General features: G+C 40.8%; 1 protein-coding gene across 3 annotated transcripts; it reads right to left on the bottom strand.

Moving 5' to 3' along the window:
* Positions 1–3,991: 3,991 nt before the first annotated feature.
* Positions 3,992–21,808, bottom strand: tnfaip8l1 (tumor necrosis factor, alpha-induced protein 8-like 1). 3 transcript variants are annotated; one of them, XM_044044071.1, is made up of 4 exons: positions 21,489–21,808; positions 6,676–6,737; positions 5,847–6,127; positions 3,992–4,803 (listed from the first exon to the last, which is right to left on the bottom strand). In XM_044044071.1, exons 2-4 carry the CDS (start codon positions 6,694–6,696, stop codon positions 4,515–4,517), a joined length of 591 nt encoding a protein of 196 aa, XP_043900006.1. In that variant the 5' UTR covers positions 6,697–6,737; positions 21,489–21,808; the 3' UTR covers positions 3,992–4,514. The 3 variants fall into 3 exon arrangements, with proteins under 3 accessions (XP_043900006.1, XP_043900008.1, XP_043900007.1); XM_044044073.1 differs by lacking the exon at positions 6,676–6,737 and having other exon boundaries at positions 21,489–21,807; XM_044044072.1 differs by lacking the exon at positions 21,489–21,808 and having other exon boundaries at positions 6,676–8,766.
* Between the last annotated feature and the right edge of the window lie 1,565 nt (positions 21,809–23,373).

Raw genomic sequence — 23,373 nt, 5'->3', positions numbered from 1 at the left:
CCATTGTTTACTGCTTTATCTTCCACAACAGGGTCGTGGCAGCCTCAAGGTGAAAGGCAGTGTACACACTGGACGGCCCACCAGTGTCATCGCAGGGCAAACACACAGAGACAAACAACCATTCGCTCTCACACTCACACTTATGGTTCAATCAACCTCTGTGTGTTTTTGGACTGTGGGAGGAAACTGGAGAACCTGGAAAAAACCCACACACACACAAGGGGAGAACATGAAATCTCCATGCAGAAAGATCCTTGTTCCAACCGAGTCAGTCTTTTTACTAGAGAGATGTATTTGATAAATTAATCACAATTTCATTAAATGCATATTATTTAAAACATATGCACATATACATCCTTAAAGATGCAAATGTAGATCAGTTGGCAAGCCCTTGGCCAAGTGGAAAGGGAACTTGGCTTGTAACTGGAGGGTTTCTGGTTTGAGTCCCCACCAGGTCAAAAAAAAAAAGGGCTGGGATACCCCTGAGCAAGGTACCCAAACCCCCATTGCTCCTCGGGCAGGAAGTTTTTCTAGTAGAGGATGGGCTAAATGCAGAGAAGGAATTTCCCCCTGCAGAACTGATAAAGGGCTCATTTATACTATTTAATTCAAATTTCTAAATTGATTTGGCGATCACAAAAAATCTCCCGTGACGCAGCTGTGGGTTCCGACACAGTCTGCAGAGAACGACTTTAGTAGAGGACGGAGATGACATGTCCTCTCCTGGACGCCGACATCCAGTCTGGATATCAATGAACTTATTTGATATGCTACAAGTGTTTCTGGAATTTATTCTTCCGAGATTTTATCTCTTCTCCTTGGGAAGTAAGTTGAAAAACCTGTAGTCACTCATTAGGCCTAAAAAGCATTTATATCACTAGCATCCATCTGCCACTTATGACTGTTGTATGGAAGGAGAGAATTGCCTGCTGTTTGAACACAATGCTCGGTGGTTTGTTTTGTTGCACCACCCAGAACTCAAACATTAGGGTGTTTGTGCCTGACTGTGTTGACAGACAGCCAGACTTTGCACTACTATGCCAAAACTAACTGCCTGTATCCTTGCAGTGACAGACTGTGAAAATCAGGCTCAGTTTGTCCTTTAGTTGCAGGGTTGTATGTGCACGCTGCCAAACATGACACTCATCCTTTTGTCATATTTGATCCTACGGAGAGGCATGGTGCAACAATTCTGCTCAACCTTGTTTAGTGCAGGTTAAAAGCCCGCACTCCAAATAATGTGAAGTAATTTGGGCTTGAGCATGAGTTGAAAGAGTGGCGCGTGTCCTCTCTCAAGGCTTCATCTCTTCAGCTTCTTAGGATGCAGGACAGCTCCTCTGTTGTCACTTCATTATGTAGAAATGATAATTATGCCCCGGTGAAAGCTAGCTTCACAAAAATGTATTAGAGCCCTCAGTCACATCCACTGATAATGAAGTCGTGACAGTCATTTATGCAGTTTTAATTTTCTTTATGTGTTTGAGAGCAACATGGAGGGGAAAGTGATCAAAAATAATGAAATTCAACTCTACCCCCTTAAATATTTCACAATTGCCCTAAAAGAGAAAACAGGCACAAGCTGATGTTTTAATTGTATTTGACTTCACCATGCAATGAGATGAAGAGGAAGTGGGCAAAGACAACACAAGCTTCCACTGAGCTGAACTGTACCAAGCCATAACTCATAAGGATGTATTCCCCAAATAATACATGTTGAAATAATGACCATTAGAGGATAATTGGACACTTGGTACCGCAGTAGCCTTTCAAATATGCTGCACATAAGATGTGCAGGCATGCTACAAGCCAAATTACCACTCCAAAGTCAAAGACTAAAGTGAATTCACACACCGAATATTCCTCACTTGGAATTGAATTGCAGCCAAGCTGAATGATTACGTTTCCAAAAAAAAAAAAGAAGAAGCAAGAAGCATGTCTGTCTCACTCATTTCCTGTTTTACCTTTGACCGCTGCATGGGCTTGTGGAAAGAAATGACCCACAATTGTTTGTCCGTTGGATGGGTTTGTGTTTGCTTTCATGGTGACTGAACAATGCCGGGAGAACGCGAGAGAGAGAGGGAGAGAGAGAGAGAGAGGATAGGATTTGGCCAAGTTAATCCAGGTCAGCCATAGTCAGATTACCCTTTTGATCTGGCAAGAAAATTCCATCATTCAACATATAATCAGGAAATACACACAGTGCTCAATCAAGAGAGGAAAGAAAAGATGACTAGAAATCTATTGTTTTAAAAAAGTAAATTGTATTATATTTGCTGTGAATGGATACAATACAGAGACACAAAACAATCATATGTACATAAGTGAAAGTAAAAACTTCACAATAGTAAAAATGCAACGTGAAAAGTTTGCTTCATTTGGAGAAAAGTAAAATAAGTGAGGCTGTTGCCGGAGTTCCCTAATCTTTCAATTGTCATGGATTTTAAATGGGGGAGAATTAAACCAACCCTGAGATGTGGAGGGATTCAAGAAAATGGCATCCAAAGACAATTAAAGTCAACTGTTTACAGGGACTTAAGGAAAAGGATTTAGCTCAAAGCCCTCAAAAAATGGTGCAGTCAGAGTCACATACTCGATAATGTCTGCTAAGAAAATGAAAAGATGAATTTAACAACAAACAAAAAAAGGCTGAAAGCACAATTTCACAATTTTCAATCACATTTGTCTTCATTGATCAGGATTAGCAGGGCTATAAGAATCAAGTGCATTCTGTTTTCTGAAGCGTTCTCTGGGATAATACAACTACATTTTGAGTAACATCAGTCATATTTTCTTTGGCAGAGTTGCTGTGGAAGAAGCTGAAGTTTCAGCAATCCTATCTGGAAAAGCACAGTGCTTATTACACGGCTCAATTTCCAATTCTCTCACAGGTATGCACACGGATACACTCGCACAAACACACACACGGAATACAAAATGAGGCCGCGGCACAAAACACTCTCCCACACAGGCTCAATGATACAAAGGCAAAGACACAAAAATAAGACAAGAAGAGAGCCATTATGTGAGGTTGGAGAGCATTAAAAGTGACTATTCATACGAGTCTTTATAAGGAAGAAATCCCAAATCTTTTCACTCCATTAAAAGGACGTATGTCGCACAAACAGAGATGGTTATCTCCATCACTTTACATGAGGCTGCTGTGTGGTGAAATGGAGTGACTAACCGACAGAGGCAGGCACTACAGGCCATTATATAGCCACAGAGTAGAGCGCTATAATTGCAGAGGGAGAGTACAATCAGGTGCTGTGTTTGTCTCTGCTCTAATAACTGCACACTGTCTGGCCTCTCTCATAGAAACCAAGCTGCCTTTTTGTCCATTCTTTCATCCGACTGCTCATGGGGAGTATTTGTACTTCATATCCGTCAGATTTCAAACCAGAGTTTAGTGCTTTTAGGGTGAACCTGAGGCAAGGGAAAAAAATAAAAGCACAGATGTGAAACCCAGCTGACCTCAGGCTCCAACATCTACCATTATAGTGCTTTAGTCCCCGTCTGATAAAATGCCAGAGCAACCTTTGCACCTGGTGCATCAGTGTGCTGCTCCCTCACTGTGGAGATGGTACTTTTTAATCGACACAAATTTGAGGTTGTGAAGAGCAGTCGAGGAGCGTCTGAACGTGGACTCAGCGAGACATACCGGTCAGTGCAGGGACAATCGAAGACACACAGCACAAATTCCTTCATGTTTATGGTCTTCTCGACCTAAATACGTCTTTGTTTGTGAACTTTGTTTTGGCAGCTATAAACCAAACCGTAACGAGGGGAAACTGGGTTTATAGGTGCCTTCTAAACAACGGCCTTGCCTCTCTACAAAGTTGAGTTCAGTGCATGATGGCGAGAGCTTCAAAACACTAGCCTAAGCAGGATTTAACTGCCATGCTTCACATAGTCACACTTTTGTAGGAAAGTACATTACAGCGCTTGTTCACGAGTGAGTGCAATATTACTTTGAGAAAAAACAAAAACAAAAAAAACAAAACACTTTATTTCCTTAGGTATTTGGAGAAGATGAAAATTCACTTTCTTTCCTCTGCTGATGCACCCGGAAACATTGTCGCCCATTAAAAAGGCACCCAACAGAGCGTAAGCTAGAGGCCTGTGCCTGCATTCATGTCTTTTTGATTAGGTAGAAGAGCCAGGACAGCACCCTCGGAATGAAACTGATGAGCTTTTTCAAGGCACAATTGTCAAGGTTCCTACAGCGGAATAAACTGAAGAGCATGATGTTTTACATTCATTTTGAAAAAGAAAACAGAGTAAATGCTGGGTTTTGTTAGCTGTGAAATAACAGAAAGTCAGGCTGGTGAAGACACAGACTTTGGACTAACTAGCCAAAAAAAATTCAGTGTTACAGTAATATCTGAACGGCACACACAAACACAAACCAACAAAGGGAAAAAAAAAATAAAATAAAAACGTTCATGATTGAAATCCTACGAAATACATGAGGGGTGACTCGAGGTAAAGGTGCCTGATGATGAGGCAAACCGAGGTCAGAGGTTCCCATCATCGAGCATCTTGTTGACCCCGTTACAGATTCTCTGCAGGTGAGCACGATAAACCTCCGACGGCCCGTAGAGAGCGGCCAGGAAGTCACAGTCGGCAAAATGATTGAAGACATGGTTGACTCTCGAGTGGCTCTTGGCCGTCAGGTGGCGTCTGATGGCCTGGTGCAGCAGTTCGCGGCACTCGTTCAAAATGGCGCTCATGACGCGGCGGTCAAAAGTGAACTCGATCTGGTGGAAACTGACCGCCGTCATGGCTAAAGTGTGGACTTTCTTCCTGTGAGGCGACAAGAGACAGAGAGAGGAGGGGCCGTCAGGTTTTAATTCTGACTGGAGCAGCAGCAGCAAGTAAAAATAGAAACTGCTGCCTTGTGATTTTGCCAACCCACATAGATCAGTTATAGTATTGTCTTCCACAGCGATGCATCTTCATGCTAATATAAGCATCGAGCTGAGTTTTGTTGTTTCAGTGGAAACTGAAAGCACAAACTGATGTAAAAGTCAATCGACAGTTGCACTTCAACTGCAGGCCTCCATGTAGATGAAGTTAGACCTCAATCCTTTGTTTCTTAATGATTGTACATTTTGGAAACACAGTTAAACATTTAATTATAGAGAGTTTTATATTAAGAAAACATGTCAGAATATATGCTTGTCTGTCTTCTTTGAGTGTTTGATTAAAGTCAACGTACGCTTTGGTCAAAAGGTTTCAGTTGTCTCCATAGACCTCGTCCTTGTTTACATTGTTTGTTTGTCCTTTTGATAATTGATGGATTTGATGAGACCAGGGGTCTGCAACCTTTAGTATAAAAGGACATTTTTGTTCCCTCTCCACCCAAATAAAATTAATCTGGAGCCACAAAACCTGTTTGACACACTGCACATATATGAAAAATAACAATAGTTTATTGACATTTTAATTGCTGTTTACACACAGCCTCCTATAAAGTTGAGAAAAATCTACTTTGAAATATAACGCAGAATTATGTAGACCTTGTCCTTCCATTGTTTTTAGAAAATTTCCCTTTAGATAGGCTGAAGAGCCACATGTGGCTCCAGAACCGCAGGTTGCAGACCCCAGAACTAGATGATAGAACAGAGGAGGAAGAGAGTTTGAATTTACTTGCGTAGAGAAACACAGGAGTGCAAGAAACAGTGGTCAGAGCGTCACTTGAAACAATCAAGGAAATCGTGACACAGAAATGTGTCATAGTTTTAAGAACTTAAAATGAAATGAATCTTTATTTCATGTTTTCATCTGCCGTAGAGACTGAGAATTATAGTGGTGGGTTATTTTCTGTGGTCATAGTGGGAAGTTACCTGAAGTTCTCCACCAGGAGCAGCTCCTCACTGTTGAACTGGTTGTTTCTGTAGAGCACTCCCAGCTTCACCACAACCTTGATCAAGTTCTTGATGATCTTCTGCGACTCTTTGCGGTTTCGGGTGTATTCCTTAGTGACGCGGTACAGCTCGTCCAGTAATTCGCTGCTGGTGTCGTCGATGAAGAGGTTGGCCATGCTTTTGGTGGCCATCTTGCTCATCAGCTTCTTCTGCGCCTGCAGGGCTAAGTTCTTTGTGCTAAAGGAGTCCATGGTCAAAGTCTAGGTCAAGACAAGACACGGAAATGGGAAAGAGTGGTAAACAGTCTGTAGTTAGTAACATTTAAAGCAGACAGCAAAATGTCAATGCAGAAGCCATAACACTAGGAATGAAAGGAGAGGGACTTTTCCTTAGATGTCTGCTTAATCTTTCTCAGGCTCATATCAACCAGACAGCTGACAATGTGTAAGATTATTACAAACAACATCTACCCTAATACTGTTTAAACTGCAGGGCCAAGAGCTGTCTCCTCTATCAGATAATGAGCCGTGGCGGCTGTCAAATTAGTCCCACCAAGTCTCTGGCTCTAAAAGTAGATGGTGAAGAATATATCATTACACGTGTAGGTGTGAAGTCAGGCACAGCATGACCACAGGGCCGACAATGAAATCTGGAATTTTTATATTCTGAGAACAAGGTGTATGTGTGTGTGTGTAAGTAGACAGTGTCAACTTATTCACTGCATGAATGCAGCTCGATTTATACATGATGCTGGTTGTGACTGCGTGTTTGTGTTTATTGGTGTTTGTGTGACAAAGCAGTGACTCACTGTGTGTGTCATCAGCTGCATCTCAATGCACTCTGCAGGTCACTTCTTCAGGTTTCTACTTTCTGTTGAAAAATAAAACTAATATATTTCACTGTGCACTTACCCTCACCTTCACATTTCTGAGGATAACCTTAGAGTAGAGGGGAGCGAGCAACAAAAAGCAACGATATTTGCACACACTGAAATTTGCTCAAGATATTCATGATGATTTGGCTTAATTCCTGCAAAGCCACGTATGAATAGTTTATGTTCATTTGAGTGCTTTACTGCTAAGCAAAAGCAATGAACATGGATACCTTTAGTCACACTTGGTATTATCGCTCTGAGCTGATCGCATGTCTGCAAATTTATTAGCGTCGATAATTGCATTGAACAAACTAAATATCAAAGTATTAATTCATTCAGAATCAACTAGCAATTATTTATTTATTTCTTGAAAACTACCCGTTCACAGTCTTCTTCAGCTCAAAGTTTGGTCTTAATTCCTCACCAGCTCGTCATGTAAAATGATACTGTAAGGTCAGCACACACACACACACACACACACAGACACGCAGCAACACTTACAGAATATTCCACTGGAGAAAAAAACAAAAACACAGGAAGCGGGAGAGAAGTTCAACTGACAAAGAGCGGAAGGCCTTAACACTCGCATGTATTTAACATTTAACAATGAGTGCATGCACCAATGTTTGCCTCTTTGCCGTTTTTCATTTACACACTCATTTTCCCAAAGTGGTCAAAGTTCTCTTAAGACTGCTCATGTCTAAGGTATATAACCTTACTATCTGAGAAGTTGTCTCATTTGTTAGAAGAAAGGGGGTTAAAAAAACGCAGTTGTTTTTCTTATGGATGGTGTTTTTCAACCCTGGTCCTGCTCCAACACACCTGATTCAAATAAATGGCTCGTTATCAGGCTTCTGCAGTGCTTGGTGACGAGCTGATCACTTGAATCAGGTGTGCCGAGGACCAGGATTGAGAAATACTGTCATAGAAAACAATTAGATATTTGGGTTGCCAGTTGATTAATTACATTAACTTGGAATAGGGCTGGGTTATCATAATAAAATGTTACCATGGGTTAATGGGTTGAACAATTTTGAGGCAGAACAATGAAAGCTATTATGTGCTGTGACTCAAGGTGTGTTTGCACAGCACATAAACATTAAATCAATATATAATTGAGCCTTTGTTATTTGATATTGAATGAAGTTATATCACACTATAGCTTCTTATTCCATTACAGCCCACATTTAACTAGGAACAAAAAGACTTTCACCAGTGTAGTTCTCTAGCCTACCGATAGAATTCTGTGCAGACATCTTCGTGTGTGTTTATCTTCAACTGTAACGCAGCGACAACTGTCACAGTCAGACTGACCAGTGTCGGCAGAGACAGCACTGAGAGAAATCCTGCTGCATTGTTGGGTCATCAAAACCACCATTACATGTTTTATCTCGACGCACAGGCAGCCAGACCTCATCATCATGGTTTCATGCGCAACATGAGATCTCAGAGAGAATAAAGCTCTGGGAAACACTGACTGCATACTCGTAGGATGAAAAATGACACCCAGGCATATTGTGAGAATTACAGGGAATGTGTGAAAACCAGTGGCGAACCGTGAACACTAGAGTTGGACCTTCACACGCAATGCTTGTTCACGATGAGCTTTGGCTCCACACGAATCCACGAGCACTGCGTGGCATCGGTAACGTTTGGTACTTTTTAGGTAACACTAATGTGATGCCAAAAAACAACAGATACTCTGAAAAGATTCCAAAGACCATGGTGTCACTTTGCAGCCCTTTCTGGGCTTTCAGGTGTCGCCACCGTTGGAACGCATCACTGATGTTCACTCTGGTCTTGGGTCACTCTGCATCAGCCTTTTTCTTGGCAGCTTTTCCCGAAACCCGTCTTTCGTTTTTTTTGTGTTTTCAACACCTGTTGTTGGCACCTTTTCTTGTGTTGGCATGTTGCTGCAACTGTCTCGTTGAATTTTAAGCAGGCTAGCTTAAGCTCTGGCGTAGTTTTCTGGGCATATGCGATTATTGAGGGGTTCGCACGTAGGATTTGATTGACGCATCATGATCTGATACGGTTGTTCGGACGGTGTTTTTACTGTCCGTTCCACAGGTGACCTCCTACCCAAACCAAACCTGTGGTGTAAAGGTTCATTATTGATGCAGCTCTCCTTGTGTTATGTTGAAGGAGGTGGAGCTCCATTACAACAAAACCTGCCGGGGAGGAATGCTGATGGCTGCAGTCTCCTCTGAAAGACAACATGACTGAAGCTGAGTTACACATGGTCTACAAAGGAATGTATCTCCCAGCTGCATTCACCACAGAGCCTCACATACTTCGAGGGATTCACTTTCCGCCCAGATGATGTTGTTATTGCGACATATCCGAAGTCCGGTGAGTGTATGCAGGTTTTCCATAGATCTTTTCTGAATACCGTACGTGCTCATGCCCACACTCTTCTGCAAGCCATGGCTGCAGGTGCAACAGATGTGAAGTCCGTGGAGTCACTTCATAACTGGGACCATGTTCCCTGGTTGGAGGAGCACCGAGCCTGCCAACTGAATCTGGAGGAGAGTCCGTCTCCATGCGTTTTAACGACTCACTTCCAATACAACATAATGCCTCCAAGCTTCTTTGAAGTAGAGTCACCGTGTCAGATTATCAATCCCAGTGATACGGGTTCTTGCCGTGTCTTGTTTGGGGGACTGACGACACTACAGGTATGAACCCAACCAATCATCATTCACACGGCATTGTGCAAAGTCATAGGTCATCGGGGAGTCGGGGCAAGGTGTCGATCATTACTCCCCAAGATTCTAAAGTGCCTCTGTTTATTTTCTCACCAACATTTTTTATTTTTTTTTATTTTGTCGTGGCTCAGGTGGGATGTTGCAGGGGGCATCCCTCATGACTGAAGGCCATCGCCTGTGTGGCCATCATCACCCTCAGGATCTTTTAAGAAGTTTAAAATGACTGTCTTACTGCGTCCAACATCAGCAGCAATGGCACGCTGCGAGAGGCCTTGCTGATGCAGCTCAACAATCCGACCGCGTTCAAAGATCCACATTTTTGCGAAGATTTAGGCTTTTAAAGGCCGTGGTCTTAAATTTTTGATCAGCTAATGAACAGCCTATTTCAGTTTAATGGTTGTTTGCAATAAATTGCGTACTCAAATTTTTTTTTTGTCTCACTCCCATGTCTTCTTTTTACATTTTGAAGCACTAGTTAGAACCTTCTTAAGATCCAACAGTGCAAAATGTAAATTCTTGCAATTTTTCAACTGCTCTTAAAATTTTGATCAGGAGTGTACATATATATTATTTAATACTCATATTTTTTGGTCCAGAATTAATGTTGGGCCTTCTCTGAAAGCGTACAAGGCCCTGAAGGTTCCCCACTGGTGCAAACATGAAAAACACTTATTCAGCTCAGGAAAGAAACATACAAACAAGCTCAACAATCAGACCTTATTTTCTTAATATATTCCTCACATGCCAAATGTCTGCCACAGTGAAAACAACATAATGATATTTAAACAAAATGTCCCATTCACATCACAATAAAGGGATTAATCTTAATGCAATATTATTACACATGAAAGTAACCTTGACGCTTAACAGAGAATCTGTGTGACTGGCAAATTGCCCGTCCACATGCTGGAGAGTAATAAAAAAAAAAAAAACATCCAAAGCAGGAGAAATGCGATTAGTGCTGCAGACAAAATGAGCAGTGACATATTCCTGCTGGGTGACTTGTGATTTTTACAGTTGTTGGTACTAGAAGGCAGTGTGTCTGCTGCCGCTTCAATGTGTGACTTTCATTCCCCTCTCTCTCTCGCTCTCTCTCTCTCCAATGCCTCTCCAAGAATATCAATAAGACTCCTTAGAGAGAGTGTCAGCAGGATGCTTCCCAGGGAGGAGACACAAGAGCAAAGACAGAGCCACAGACACAGAGGAGAAAACGGGCAGGTGTATGTGTGTGTGTGTGTTAGATATCAATCATGCAACATCAGAGAAATGTAGGGGCTAAATGAGGGGGTCATTTATACACTGTTTGATGCTGAATCTGCCTCTCCTGTTGCAGTAGCTGGATGTTTCATTGGGCCTCTTGCTGTATTGCTGAAGGATCGTCTAGCAGATCCCCCTTCACCATGAATATTCCTTTAAACTTGACAATGGCACTTACAGAAAGCTGTGCCAAGATGCAATGTGCATGAAATGTAGTAGGGGTGGGAATCGGTACCGGTCATATACATGTAAAATCTGACATTCCAAAAATCCTATACATCACGTGCTTCACTGTGCACAGACTGTAATAATGTAAATAAAAATCAGCAAAAGCATTTTAGCTGAGTCATGTTTGGGCTGTTTATTTCTTCTTATTTGTTACACAGTTGGAGAACTATGTCTTTGCAGTGACTCAGCAAGTGTGTTGTTTACAGCTTCATAGTTCATAACTCGTCTAAAATGACTGTATCTCTAGTTTGTGATATCGATATTGGACACAAAAAAGTGGTATCGTCCCATCTCTAAAAATGTAGGGCTACAACTAATGATTATTTCCATAATCAATTAATCTGTCAAGTAGTTTCTCTTGTCAGCTTCCAACCACAATAGTCCTTGAAAGGAGAAAGGCTTGTAGCAACACTGCAACACTACCTCCTCTCCACACCTCTGTTGATGAACACACAAGACTTTGGAAAAGTGGATAATGGGCGCATTAGGAAAAGCCACTTCTTTTTGAAATTTGAGAGCAATTTCTTTGTGCTCATTAAATTCCACTCTCGCTGGAGACCAGAACCATCATAGCTGTCAATTTAAAAAATAAATAAATAACAAAGAAAAGAGGCAGGAAAGGAAGGTAAAAGAGAAAGGGAGGAGTGATTACCCTGAAAAACAAATACTCATTTGACATTTTATTTGCAGACGAAGAATCATGGGACTCCTTTATCTTTCTGAGGAGAGAGATCCTTACTGAAGCCATTGCTACCAACCTCCATGTTCTCAACAAAAGGAAACTAGGAAAAGAAAGAAAAGTTCATTTAAGGGACAAGTGCTCAGAGTGACAAGACGACAAGTTTTTTGATTGTGCAATCCTTTTTTTTTGGTGACTTTGCAGTTTAAGAGTGGATAGTGCTAAATCGAAATGGCCTGTGAGGTCTGGCTGCCAGGAACAGCCTGACCGACCCCAACACAGCATCTCCGTATATAGAGGAGCGGTGTCTTAATGGATTTAAGGCAGAGAAAGACATGATAGCAGCTCACGCTGCCGAGTACGGCTGCAAAATACCCAACCCACAATCATCACAGCACTAACAGCCGCACACGCATGTATCCACATTACTAATGGGCCCGTCTTGCTGTGCAGCTGAAAATGTAATGGAAAACAAAGACAGGCGGCAGAAGCCAGCAGCTCCTCGGCATAATTACAGCACACAAGCTCCAAACACATCAGTTCACTCAAAACAAGCCAGGATGGATTCAATCACAAAGACAAGTATGCAAAAGCTCAGCAAACATGACTCCATGGAAATGAAATTGGACCCGACAGAGTGTTAGAGAGATGCCTCATGACAGTGAGGGAGTGTAGGTAATTCTCTATTTCTACTGCAGGTGCAAACAACACTCTCAAGTCCGGCCACCAGACAGTCAGGGAGAAATAGGTGGACAGAAGCGGCTGACAAAGACATAACCAGCATTTTTTCTTTTGTCCTTTGAGGATCTTTGACATGGGGTCAGATGAAGCCGGAGAGGCTCTGAATTATAAAGGTTTCCTTTGCTTCTCCTCTCTGGACTTTAGAGGCGGTGAAGCTGAAATCTGCTATAAGGACACGAGCCGGAAGCTTCTCACCACTGCATTCAAAATGAGAATGAGTGGGACGACAACTCCTACTAGCTGTCATTTTCTTCCATCACGTTCCCATTGTCAAGACCTTTGAGTCTGATGCAGTGCTATTATAATACAGACCTAGTTGACTCCTATATGTCAAGTTGATTATGTTGATTTTTACTTCAGCCACTATTATTATTATGTGTCAGAATAACAGGATACCTCACGATACAGTAAGATGTATATATGGTCCATGATACCAATAATATCTAGATACAAAGATTCTGTGATAATCAATATATTGCAAGACAATCATATAGCGATACTGAAGAAACTAAAACATCCATGAAAAGTTAGAAGTGCAGGATTTCTCTATTTATTCACAACATAGAGAACAAAGTGCATAAAGTCTATGTATTGAACATGGATGAAGCATCTCTTAATGTAGCTTACTATGCCATTATCCTGCTGTTTACGCCCTCTTCTTCAGGCGGGTAACTTGAGCCCAAGTTTCCCACATTCATTTGAGCAGCGCCACCACAAGGAGACATGAAGTAGTGAAGGTGCCACTTTAGAGTGCCTTCATTTGTTAATTAAAATATGAACATTAGAGCTGGCGTATCGATTATCGTATTGCACAGGGATGGACGATATTTTTACCCACCCCCAATTATAATCCATTATTTCTGACTTTTCTCTATATTAGCTTTTTTTTGTGAAATACTGGTTAGCTAAATAAAAATATGAAGCTGCAACCAGCTTAGCACATCAAGCCTGGAAAACAAAAGGAAAACAACAAGTCGAACTCTAACAAAAGGTAATACAATCAAACTAACAGCATCGCTAAAGCTCACTAATTAAATTGTTATATGCTGTTTGTTAAATCCATAAAGAAACTGTTGTTTGTAGTGTGTGTAGTGACTTAAAGAAAAACAAAACAAAAAAACAATCCAGTACTCCAGGCAGCTGCTGAATGTAACATTATATTCTATTATTATTTAAAAATATCCAATACTCAGAATGGGTATGGTTGAAAATCAATGGAAAATGGATATCAAAATAAAAACGTAACACAAATACAATCTGTAAACACTTAATATCACGTAAATGCTTCACTCAGCACAGGCAAAATTCTGTAAAGGGGACGTGAGTGAGGGCTATGTGTATTTGCCACACTGATGGAGCTGTGCTTTTGATTATTGATTATTTATAGCGGTGGTCAAAGTTAAAGTGGTCCATACATTAGCCAAATTATGTCAATCAACAGCTTAGTTGTTTGTTTTTTTAAACGACTGTATTGATTGATTTTAACTGACAAATCAGTTGTTTCAGGTCAGTGTAGGTCAAACTAATGTACCAGTTGCAGTATTTGTATTTCTTTTATTCATTTCTATTTCTGGCACACCACTTTCAAAAAGCCTTGAAGCAGAGTTTGCACTCAGCACAGACAGTCAACACATGCCACTTCATAAAATTTGCCTTTTTGTCTGCTCATATTAAGGCCAAATACAACATAAAATGAGCTTGACAGTGGTTTTGCAAAAGGCGCCAAGACGCAGCCTCTGCATCCATTCTGCTCGCTTGTCAATCAAACTAGAACTGAGGCGTGACAGGTGAGAAAGGACCAAAAATTGGTTACACCCGTATCTTCTACCCACTCTAAATGATGCATCACATCTTTTGAGGATGGAGAGGCCACGGCACCCAAAATATCACCACTGTAACACCTGCTGCCAATCTAAAGGGCTTGTTGGATGCTGATAACAGACAGCACAAAGAGAAAACCAGTAACAGACGTGTTTCATCATGAGTTTGGACACCATGGGTCGCTAAAAAAAGCTTTGGCAGACATTGCAGAACTTTCCATGACACTTCATCCTTTAAGTGATTGGTTGATGGCAGCAGAAAGTGTCACGACGGTTATGCTCTTCAGGGATCACTGGTCACATGCAGTGGGGCACTGTGACCCTGATAGAGACAGCAGAGAAAATATCCACTGCTGTAGAAACAAAACCAATTACTAAGCCCTTTTTCACACAGAAACAGGACTTCCCCTAAACAATGTTTTTCTTTGTCTTGAAGTCAAAGTTTTCTGTGAACACAGCATTGTTTCACGAAATGTCTTTATCCACATGAAACGCCAAAAACAACTCTAAGCACTGTAGTACATATGCCAGAGACAAAATGAACCAAACCAGGGCGACTAAGGAAAGGAAATACAAGTTATTATAAAGCAAACCGACCAAACAAACTCCAAACAGAAGAAAAGGATGATGACAATGAAGACAGCGACAGTAAATGAGTTAGAGAGAGAGAGGTGGGACTGTGACATCATTGTTTTGGTTGCCTGACATGAAAACACAAGGGTGGCGTTTTGAGATTTTCCCACTCTGGAACCCGTTTTCAAAAACATCGCATTTCTGTGAGGGCCTAAACCTGAACTCATTTTGATGTGTACGGCCCCTTAGAGCAGCGGTGTATTCTGCTGTGCACTCAAAATAAAATGCAAATATGTAGACGCAAAAATTTAATTTTCTCCTCTCTCTGACCTTGATTTTCTCCTTCACATTTTCTAAAGAGTCAATCATGGTGACCCAGATATTGAAGACTCAAACCATGCAACTAAGATGTCCCCAGTTTGAGTCAAATCAAAGACCTTTACCATATGTTCCCCCCCGTTTCTGCCCTACCCCCCCCGTCACTTCTCTCCTGCTGTTTCCTGCTACTGTCAACTGTCCAACAGATGCAAAACACCAGAAATAGAGTATTTCTTTAAAGCTCAAAATAGGTCAAAAAATAAATACATTTCCCAAGCCCCGGGCTGACATGTATTTGTTCCGTTTTTCTGTCACAACCATCCATCCAAAACCCCAAATTATCCAGGTCAGTGTCAAAAAAGAAGAAAAATGATTAAAAGGGATTGTTTTTCTGTCAACCAACTAACGACTACTGATGTAATAATTTCAGAGACCAGTAGTTTTGTGAAACACTGCCAGGCGCGTGTTGATTGGAATATTTTCTCATTTTAAAAGTCCATCATTGTTTTGGAGGAGCATTTTTGAAGTTTTGATAATGCTATAATGAGCATACAGTGAGATTATTTCTCAATCACTTTATTGGAACCCAGCCAGAAAATATGGGAAATGTATGCAGTTATAAAAGACACATTTTTCAGGAAAGAAAAAGAAAACCTGCTTCTACAGCGTCAAGTATTGAGTGTGATCTACCCTTACACTTGAACAATAACAAGCCTGGCTCTGTATGTTACTCGTAAAATCTGTGTTTGTCCCACTATTTCATGTCAAGACACGTCTGCTGTGAAAAAGGTCTATTACGCCAGGTTTATTCAAGCATTACATAATCATGTTGTACGAGTTGAACGTACTGACAGCGTGTTAATATACACATCAACAAAGATGGTGGCGCCCTGAGACTTTGACATAACGCTGTAACAAACAAAATTGTTTCAACACAATACAACTGACACAATACAAGCTTTCTGAAAGGGTGCTAACACAACCATGACAAGAGTCATGCAGGTCGTATTTATTACAGATACGCTGAACTGGTTTGGACATCCAATTTAAAAGCCAGAGCAAGCAGTCTCTGCTGTCCTCTTGAAAATATCTGTAGATCCTGCCACTCTAATGAGGACATGTGGTCCATCCTTTAGAGGCATTAGAAGAAAAGAAAAGCCAGTGTAGCATCTACATATTCTGACCATATTGTATTTGCTGTGCCGCCTATAAGTAGAATTCCCACAAGTAAAATGTAAATAAAAAATTGCCAGTGTGTGTCTTCCATAGTGCTGACCTACCTTTTCTAATGGCAACAGGGAAGAAAATGCCTACACTGCACAGTTGCCAGGAAAACAAAATAACAAGAGTGGGTAGTGTCAACAAAATGCTTCTTGATCACGACCAAATGCATTACAGACGCCATTCTAAAAAAATAAATATTATCAGGGAAATCTTGAATGAGGAAAAACTTCTTCCTCCACAGTTTGTGCCCAGCTGTACGATAGGATCTGTCTCTGATTTGAGAAACAATAGTCAGTCCTGGCTGTTATATAAGGTGCATCCGTGCTTTGTGTTCAGAGAGGACTCAAATGAGCTGTGCGACAGGAACCACTCCACTGTTAGGGAATCAGCAGCATGATTTAAGGACAAATGAACGCTCCAATTTAAAACTTTCATCAAGTTTTGCTGTGTTTGTCTCTTTCTTCTCCTGAGATGGTGCATAACAGAGGAGGCGCTGACTGCAAAGCACAGAGCCACTGCTTGGGAACGTTGTGCATGTCAACAATGGTACAATACGGTGGGCGTCTCAGTCTTTGTACTGGTCACTTTATGTACCACATTCATTAGCTCTGACATAAGTGCCTTGTGTTGCACCACGTACAGATGTAGAGCATATACTACAGCTTTTACATACAATGGATTTTTGTGTGACGCTTATGTGGTGTCACGTTCCCATCTTCCCACACAGTCATCATCAGTGTGCAGATCTGCTGAGAGGAGGTAATCAGTGCCTCTTGCACAGACATCATGGTCCATCCTTCCCTTTTATTAACAGTTTTCTTAGAGCTGCCAGATCCTGCTGAACAATTAATAATTAACACATCAGCACATAAAGAATCGTGGATAAATAATTCAGCCAGCCAATTTGGACTAAAATAGAGCTGTGGCAAAGAGGAGTCTGCTCCAATGCAACAGGTTGAGGCAGAAATATGAGACGGGGATAAAGGTTGGACTATGCTAATAGAGTAGATACAGTGGCTGTGTGCTGATAATGTTAATTTACAGACATCAGTCAGTTATGCATCTATAATAAGGCTGAGAATACAGTAACTGTTGCGTTGCCCGTGGGCCAACACCATGCTCACTAGCATTTGTTCAAGCACAGAAATTCAGAGGAGAGTGGTTGTTTTTATGGCAACCACTGAGCTGATTTTGAATAACACAAAAATGAGAACGGAGACAAAACAATAAAAGAATGGAAAAGGCCACAGACCACTCTACCGACTTCACTTTTAACTGCCATGTCCAAGTTTTTAATTACTCATTATTTACCATATAATTAGGATCTGAAGAGTGCTGCAAATAATGCAAGACATAATCAAGGTGCGAACTGGTGCTTGAGCCATGACTGATGACTTGGACTGTATGACATTTTAATTAAGGCCACCATAAGAGTCGGGCACATTATAACTAATTTTCCTCACCTCAAGCCCAGAGAGCATAATTTGTTAACTCAGTATGTTAATGGAATGGCAAACACTAGTGTGCTTGGCTGCAAGAACATCATGGATGGAGTTGAGTGAAAACAGAAGGGGACCAATATGAAAGGACATGACTGTGACTAATAGATGACTCAAGAGGGGTCGCAAGTGAGCCCAGTTTATTGGCATATAACACCAACCCTCAGTGTCTCCATTTCAAACAATACCATGATATTTGCAGGTCACGCTGCTTTGCTCTGCCAGACAAGGCCACATGCTCTGAGTGTTTTGGGTTTCCAGGGAAACTGAAGGCCACTTGCCTGCTAGGCTGAACTTTGCAACTGAGCAGACGCGGGTCAAACACCTCTCTTGTCGCGTCAATGAGTTACCATGGATTCTCCTCAACAAGAACAGCGACTCAAGCACTGCCGCTGCAGTTTAAAGCTTTGTCCATAATTGAAATACACGGGCAATGTCTGGAAATGAGCCTGCACTCTTCTGTCCTTGAACAAGATGAAAAGGAACGACGCAGAGAGACTTAGAGTGAAATATCCACAGCTAAAGTTAATCTGCCTCTGCTTAATTCTGCCAAGTCGTTACATTTTAATTTATGGTCTTATCAGAATCATAATGTGCTGAAACAATGATGAAACCTTTGTGACACACAACGCCATGATTAATGAAGCAAAGCAAATACTCATTAAAACAGATCATGGATGAAATCTAAAACAAATGGACTTTTAATTGTACCTCACTGCACTGTATTAAACTTCCTCTATATTGCCATGCTGCCCTGGGTAATTGACACAGATTTGCTTAAATCCATAAAGGTTTTTTTTTAAAAAAAAACATAATCTATTATCAGTGATAAATATATAAATCCGTTACACAACAAATTGTGAAAAATGGTCCTCACAAGCTCAGGGTATCAGATTGGACATTCACAATGAAGACATTCCTTCTTTTACTAAAGGTCACACGTCAGAGAGGTTGAGAACCAGTAGTTTAACCCAGAAAATGTCAGGGGAATTGAAGTCAAAGAAATGCCTGGAACATTTTCCTGGGAGACAACATGAAAGAGCCAATTATAAAACCAACTACTACAACAGTTAATCAAGTATTAGTTAGTGAGTTTTCTATCAGTCAGCTGTTTTACATCTCAATTATTGAGCCTGAGACTTAATATATTGACATTGACTGACATGATTATGCACACAGCAGCATGATATTCATTTTGGCCTTGCCTCAGCTCACTGGTTCTTAGCTGATGGCACCCACAACAAAGACACAAACAAAGCCATGGCAACTAAAATAGAGTAGGCTGAAAAACACACCAATTATCACAGCACTGACACAGCTAAGGGAAGCAGAGAGAGTCAACTCCAAGTCCCAATCCAAGGCCATAATTCAGCCGACATGTCTGTCGAGGCCGAGCATGATAATGTGTGCTATTACCTGCCAGAGCTCTGGCTGCACAGTGGAGCTATTCATCCACACTACAGCCTTGTTCTACAGAGAAGCTTTACAATGTAAACACAGCAATGTGTTACAAAACATATGAGTGTTTGCAAAACACATGTCTTCACCCTTTTCTGTCTTGGTTTGCGGAGTGGAACGGCAAGGAGGCTCACTAAGTGTTTACACAAGCGGGAACAAATCCATTTTTATCTTTAATTCTTTCTTCTTCTGCCACAGTTCCTCAATTTCTTGTGATATTGTGCGGTAAATAAAGGCGGCTTTGTTCGGTTTTAACACATGCAACACAAGAGTCTTGAGAAATTGTCTCCACTGACGGTTTTGTGGGAGATCTACAAAGTCATCCAATGCTCGTAAAAGTGAATGTGATTTAAAAGAAAGAAAAAGGACACACACACACACACAAAATCATTTCAATAACGACCACATTACATTCACTAAATTTGCTCCAAAAGAAAATAAAAATCTGCATGTTACTGGTGAAAAAGGGTGTGCCACTCAAAAGGCTATCCAACTTTCCAAGCTTTTGTTTCACATTACACTACATGCTGAGACGGTCTACAATGTTCTACTTAATCTTTTTTATATCAGCTACTAATAAACCAACATGGAAATCCTGATATATGTGGATTTGGAAACCCTGAGAATGTAATTGTTCTGTTAATGACCAGAGTGGTATTTTTTATCTTTATTTTTCTCTCAGCCAAAGCTCACATACATTATAATTAAAATAATAATAATAATAATTATAACGTAATAAATAAACTAAACCCAGGGATAACTCATGTATCCACTTGGAATCAATTTATTTATTTACATTATTTAATTAGAAAGTTATCAATGAACTACTTAGCTTCATTGTCACTCTAGGGGGAAACTTGGTTTGCAGTGCGTGAACGCAAAAACCACAACCACAATCACAACACAAAGACATGATCACACACAATTAAAAGGATGTGGTCACTTTACCGGCCACTTTGTTTAAAAATATGTTCTCTTCTCATTACATACAGACCAGATTTGACAGAGTCTTACATGTGACTTTCATGTCCACATGTGACTTTCTTGTAAACTCTCCTCTATTGTTGTTTGGCTTTGCCACACTGCTGTTGCAGGTGGATGACGACAACGCTCATCGCATACATACGAGCAAATATGCATGTGGATTCTAATATGACTGTTCATGCAAATTGTGCAAATGAAGTTTAAAACTGAGCATCAGAATGGAGAAGAAGAAATGTGACTCAGGGTGACTTTGAATGTGCCATGGTTGCTGGTTGCTGGTTGACTGGCACACTGGTCTGAGTATTTCATATTTCAACTGCTGATCTACTGGGGTTTTCTAGAGAATGGTGTGGAAAAAAGAGGAAAAGAAATCCAGTGAGCAGCAGTTGTCTGAGGGAAATGTCAATGCCAGAGGTCAGAGGTGAATTGCCAGACTGTAATTTAAAGCACCCACTGTCTACAATCAATGCATGCAGAGGATCATCTCTGAACACTAACACCACAGCACATGATACTGCTGTCACTTCCGTGGGTGTTCTGTGTACCTAATAAAGTGGCTGGTGACCGTGTATCTCATCTAGGAACCAGGACATAATGAAAATCAGAAGTGACAATTCAGAATGAGATACAAATCACTTTAATCACTTGTACTATAAAGTCTTTAGATTATTATTATAATGACAATAATAGTAATAATAACATATCAAGATAAATTTAAGGAATGAATCTGGAAACTATTCACTAAAAATTCTTGGGAGTTTCCCACTGACACTCACTTCTGAGAACCACTGTTCTATTCCTTGACCAACGTTAACGTTGACCATGATAGCACCTAATAAAACAATATTTATTAATATTAAAACAGCAGGAACCATGTTCATTACCAATGATAGCTTCATCATCAAAATGCTGGGTTGTTTTTTTAGATTTTTTTTTTAGGAAACACGTCTTCACTAATAAACTGTTGAAAACAACCGTTACTTCCGCTAAACTAAACTAACAGACACATTAACTAACTAACCCACGTCACATTTTAGTTTGCTGGTTGTCCCGAACTCTTAAGTAACCTGGTTAAAGTTTAGTTTCACTGGTCAAACACACTCGGGGGCCTTCAATGATTATTAAACTTTAAAAAAAATTGTGACCGTTACTGACGTGTTTGTTGTGGTCAAGTCTGATGAGATGTTTCATTAAAAGCTTCTCCAGCGTTAATGTGAACAGCAGAGACAGCAGAGACATGGAGGACTCACTCACTCACCTTCTTCCTCTCCGCAGTGATCGGCCAACGAGATGATCAGTTTAATCTGAATTCAAAAAACCAGGTCTCAGGTCTCCATCCTGGCAGCAGCGCAGGGAACAGTCGCTTCACAGCATGTTCTCCCTGTTTTGTTTATTCTGTTTTAAAACAGAAAAAACAAACTTCCTCTCCTAGTAGCTCCTTTTTTTTGCTCGTGTACCAGGCATTGATGTGTGAATTATTGAGTGTTTTCTTCCCTCGGCTCCTGCTGTCGCTGCTGCTGTGAGATCGGTTACAAGAGTTTGTTGTAACCAGATTCCTCCCACTTGTGAAAAAGAAAAAAAAGAAAAAAAGTTTCAAACTTGAGGAGGGGATGTGGAAACGGACAGATTGATGGTGGTTTGGGCCAATGACAGAGCAACGAGTGGGAGGGCACCAGCGGCCCAATCAAGCCAAAAAGAAAGGAGTATTTTACAGCCACAGACTTGAGTTCCCTGCCCCCGTTTTTAGGGTTTCCAGTAATTATCCTGGTCCAGTTCACAGTCCCCAAGGCCAAACTTTTCCCGGAGGAAATGGTGTTAAAGGAACAATGAGCAGGAACTCTGGGTATAGGCAGCTCTCTGTGCTGCAGACACAAGACAAAGACTGTCTGATTAACACTTTTATAAAAAAAAAAAAAAACAAGCTACACATTTTTATTTTATCACAACATTACACTTGTACATTTAATTCTGAGCACCATTGAATGAATACTTTAATGTATATCCTTGTGAGGACCAATGATATATTAACCACAGGAAGCAAAGGACATTTGACTGAGAGTGAGGACGCACTGGCTCTAAGAGTAAGGGTTAGAATTAGGCTTTTGTCAGGTCAAAGGTTAAGGTTAGAGCAATAATGCATTTTGTCCTCACTAAAGAAGCTGCACAAGAATGTGCGTTTTTGTTCTTTTAAACAGCTTAAGGGCCTCTCTGGCACAAACACTGAGCTTGTCTGTAATATGTAATCCTTATGGAGACCAAGACCTGGTCCTAATAAGCCAGAATGTAAATGTAATGTAAATTAGGGTTAGGTTAGGCTGCACAAATGTATGGTAACCAATACAGTATCTTTACAGGACCAGTAGTCTTCATGAAGACCAAGACCTGGTCAAAAATGAGGCTGTGCTCAGGAATTAGTTAAGTTTAGGGTACGTTTTGAATTTTGGTTGGGGTTAAGGTTATGTTTAAGGTGGGGATACTGTTTATATTGTCCAAATAAATGGAAATCAATGCAGTATGTTTGTGTGTGTGTGTGCCAGGTATCACTCATGTTAAGGGGACCCATGTCTGTTTACACAGTCAAATTGTGGGCACCTGTCTTCATTATGGGGGTAAAAAGCAAGTCCCACAATATAAATTATTACATTTTAAGACATGTGAAGACATGTTGAATGGTTAGGATTAGGTTAAGGTTAGGGTTAGGTCATCAGTAGTTATGGTTAAGGTAAATCTACAGGAAATGAATGTAAGAATGGAAACCAGACTCTCTCTCTCTCTCTCTCTCTCTCTCTGTGTGATGTTGTCTGCGGATGTTTTCAGGGGAGGGGAAGTTTGTCCTCATCTGTCTAATGAGGACACCGGAATTCCTGCAGTCAAAATAACCTTCTTGCAATGCATTGTTATTTAAACGATGATGTCATAATAATGATGTTAAACATTACGTCCTACATTACTAGAAACCTTAGGTTAGGGTTAGGCACTGTGATACTACCTCACAGGCTAAGCATATTATCATTATTCTCTAGCCAACTATGTCATAGTATTATGTTGCTGAAGGTCAGTTATAATAAAAAATCAACAGAGCAGCTGGAAAGCACCTCAATGGTGAGTGGATTCGGTGCGCCCTCTAGTGGTTAAATATGAGA

The sequence above is a fragment of the Solea senegalensis genome, linkage group LG14, assembly GCF_019176455.1.
Source record: "Solea senegalensis isolate Sse05_10M linkage group LG14, IFAPA_SoseM_1, whole genome shotgun sequence".
NCBI classification, from domain to species: Eukaryota; Metazoa; Chordata; class Actinopteri; order Pleuronectiformes; family Soleidae; genus Solea; species Solea senegalensis.
The sequence above is the reverse complement of the archived record's forward strand: the minus strand, read 5'-3'. Positions and strand labels throughout refer to the sequence as shown.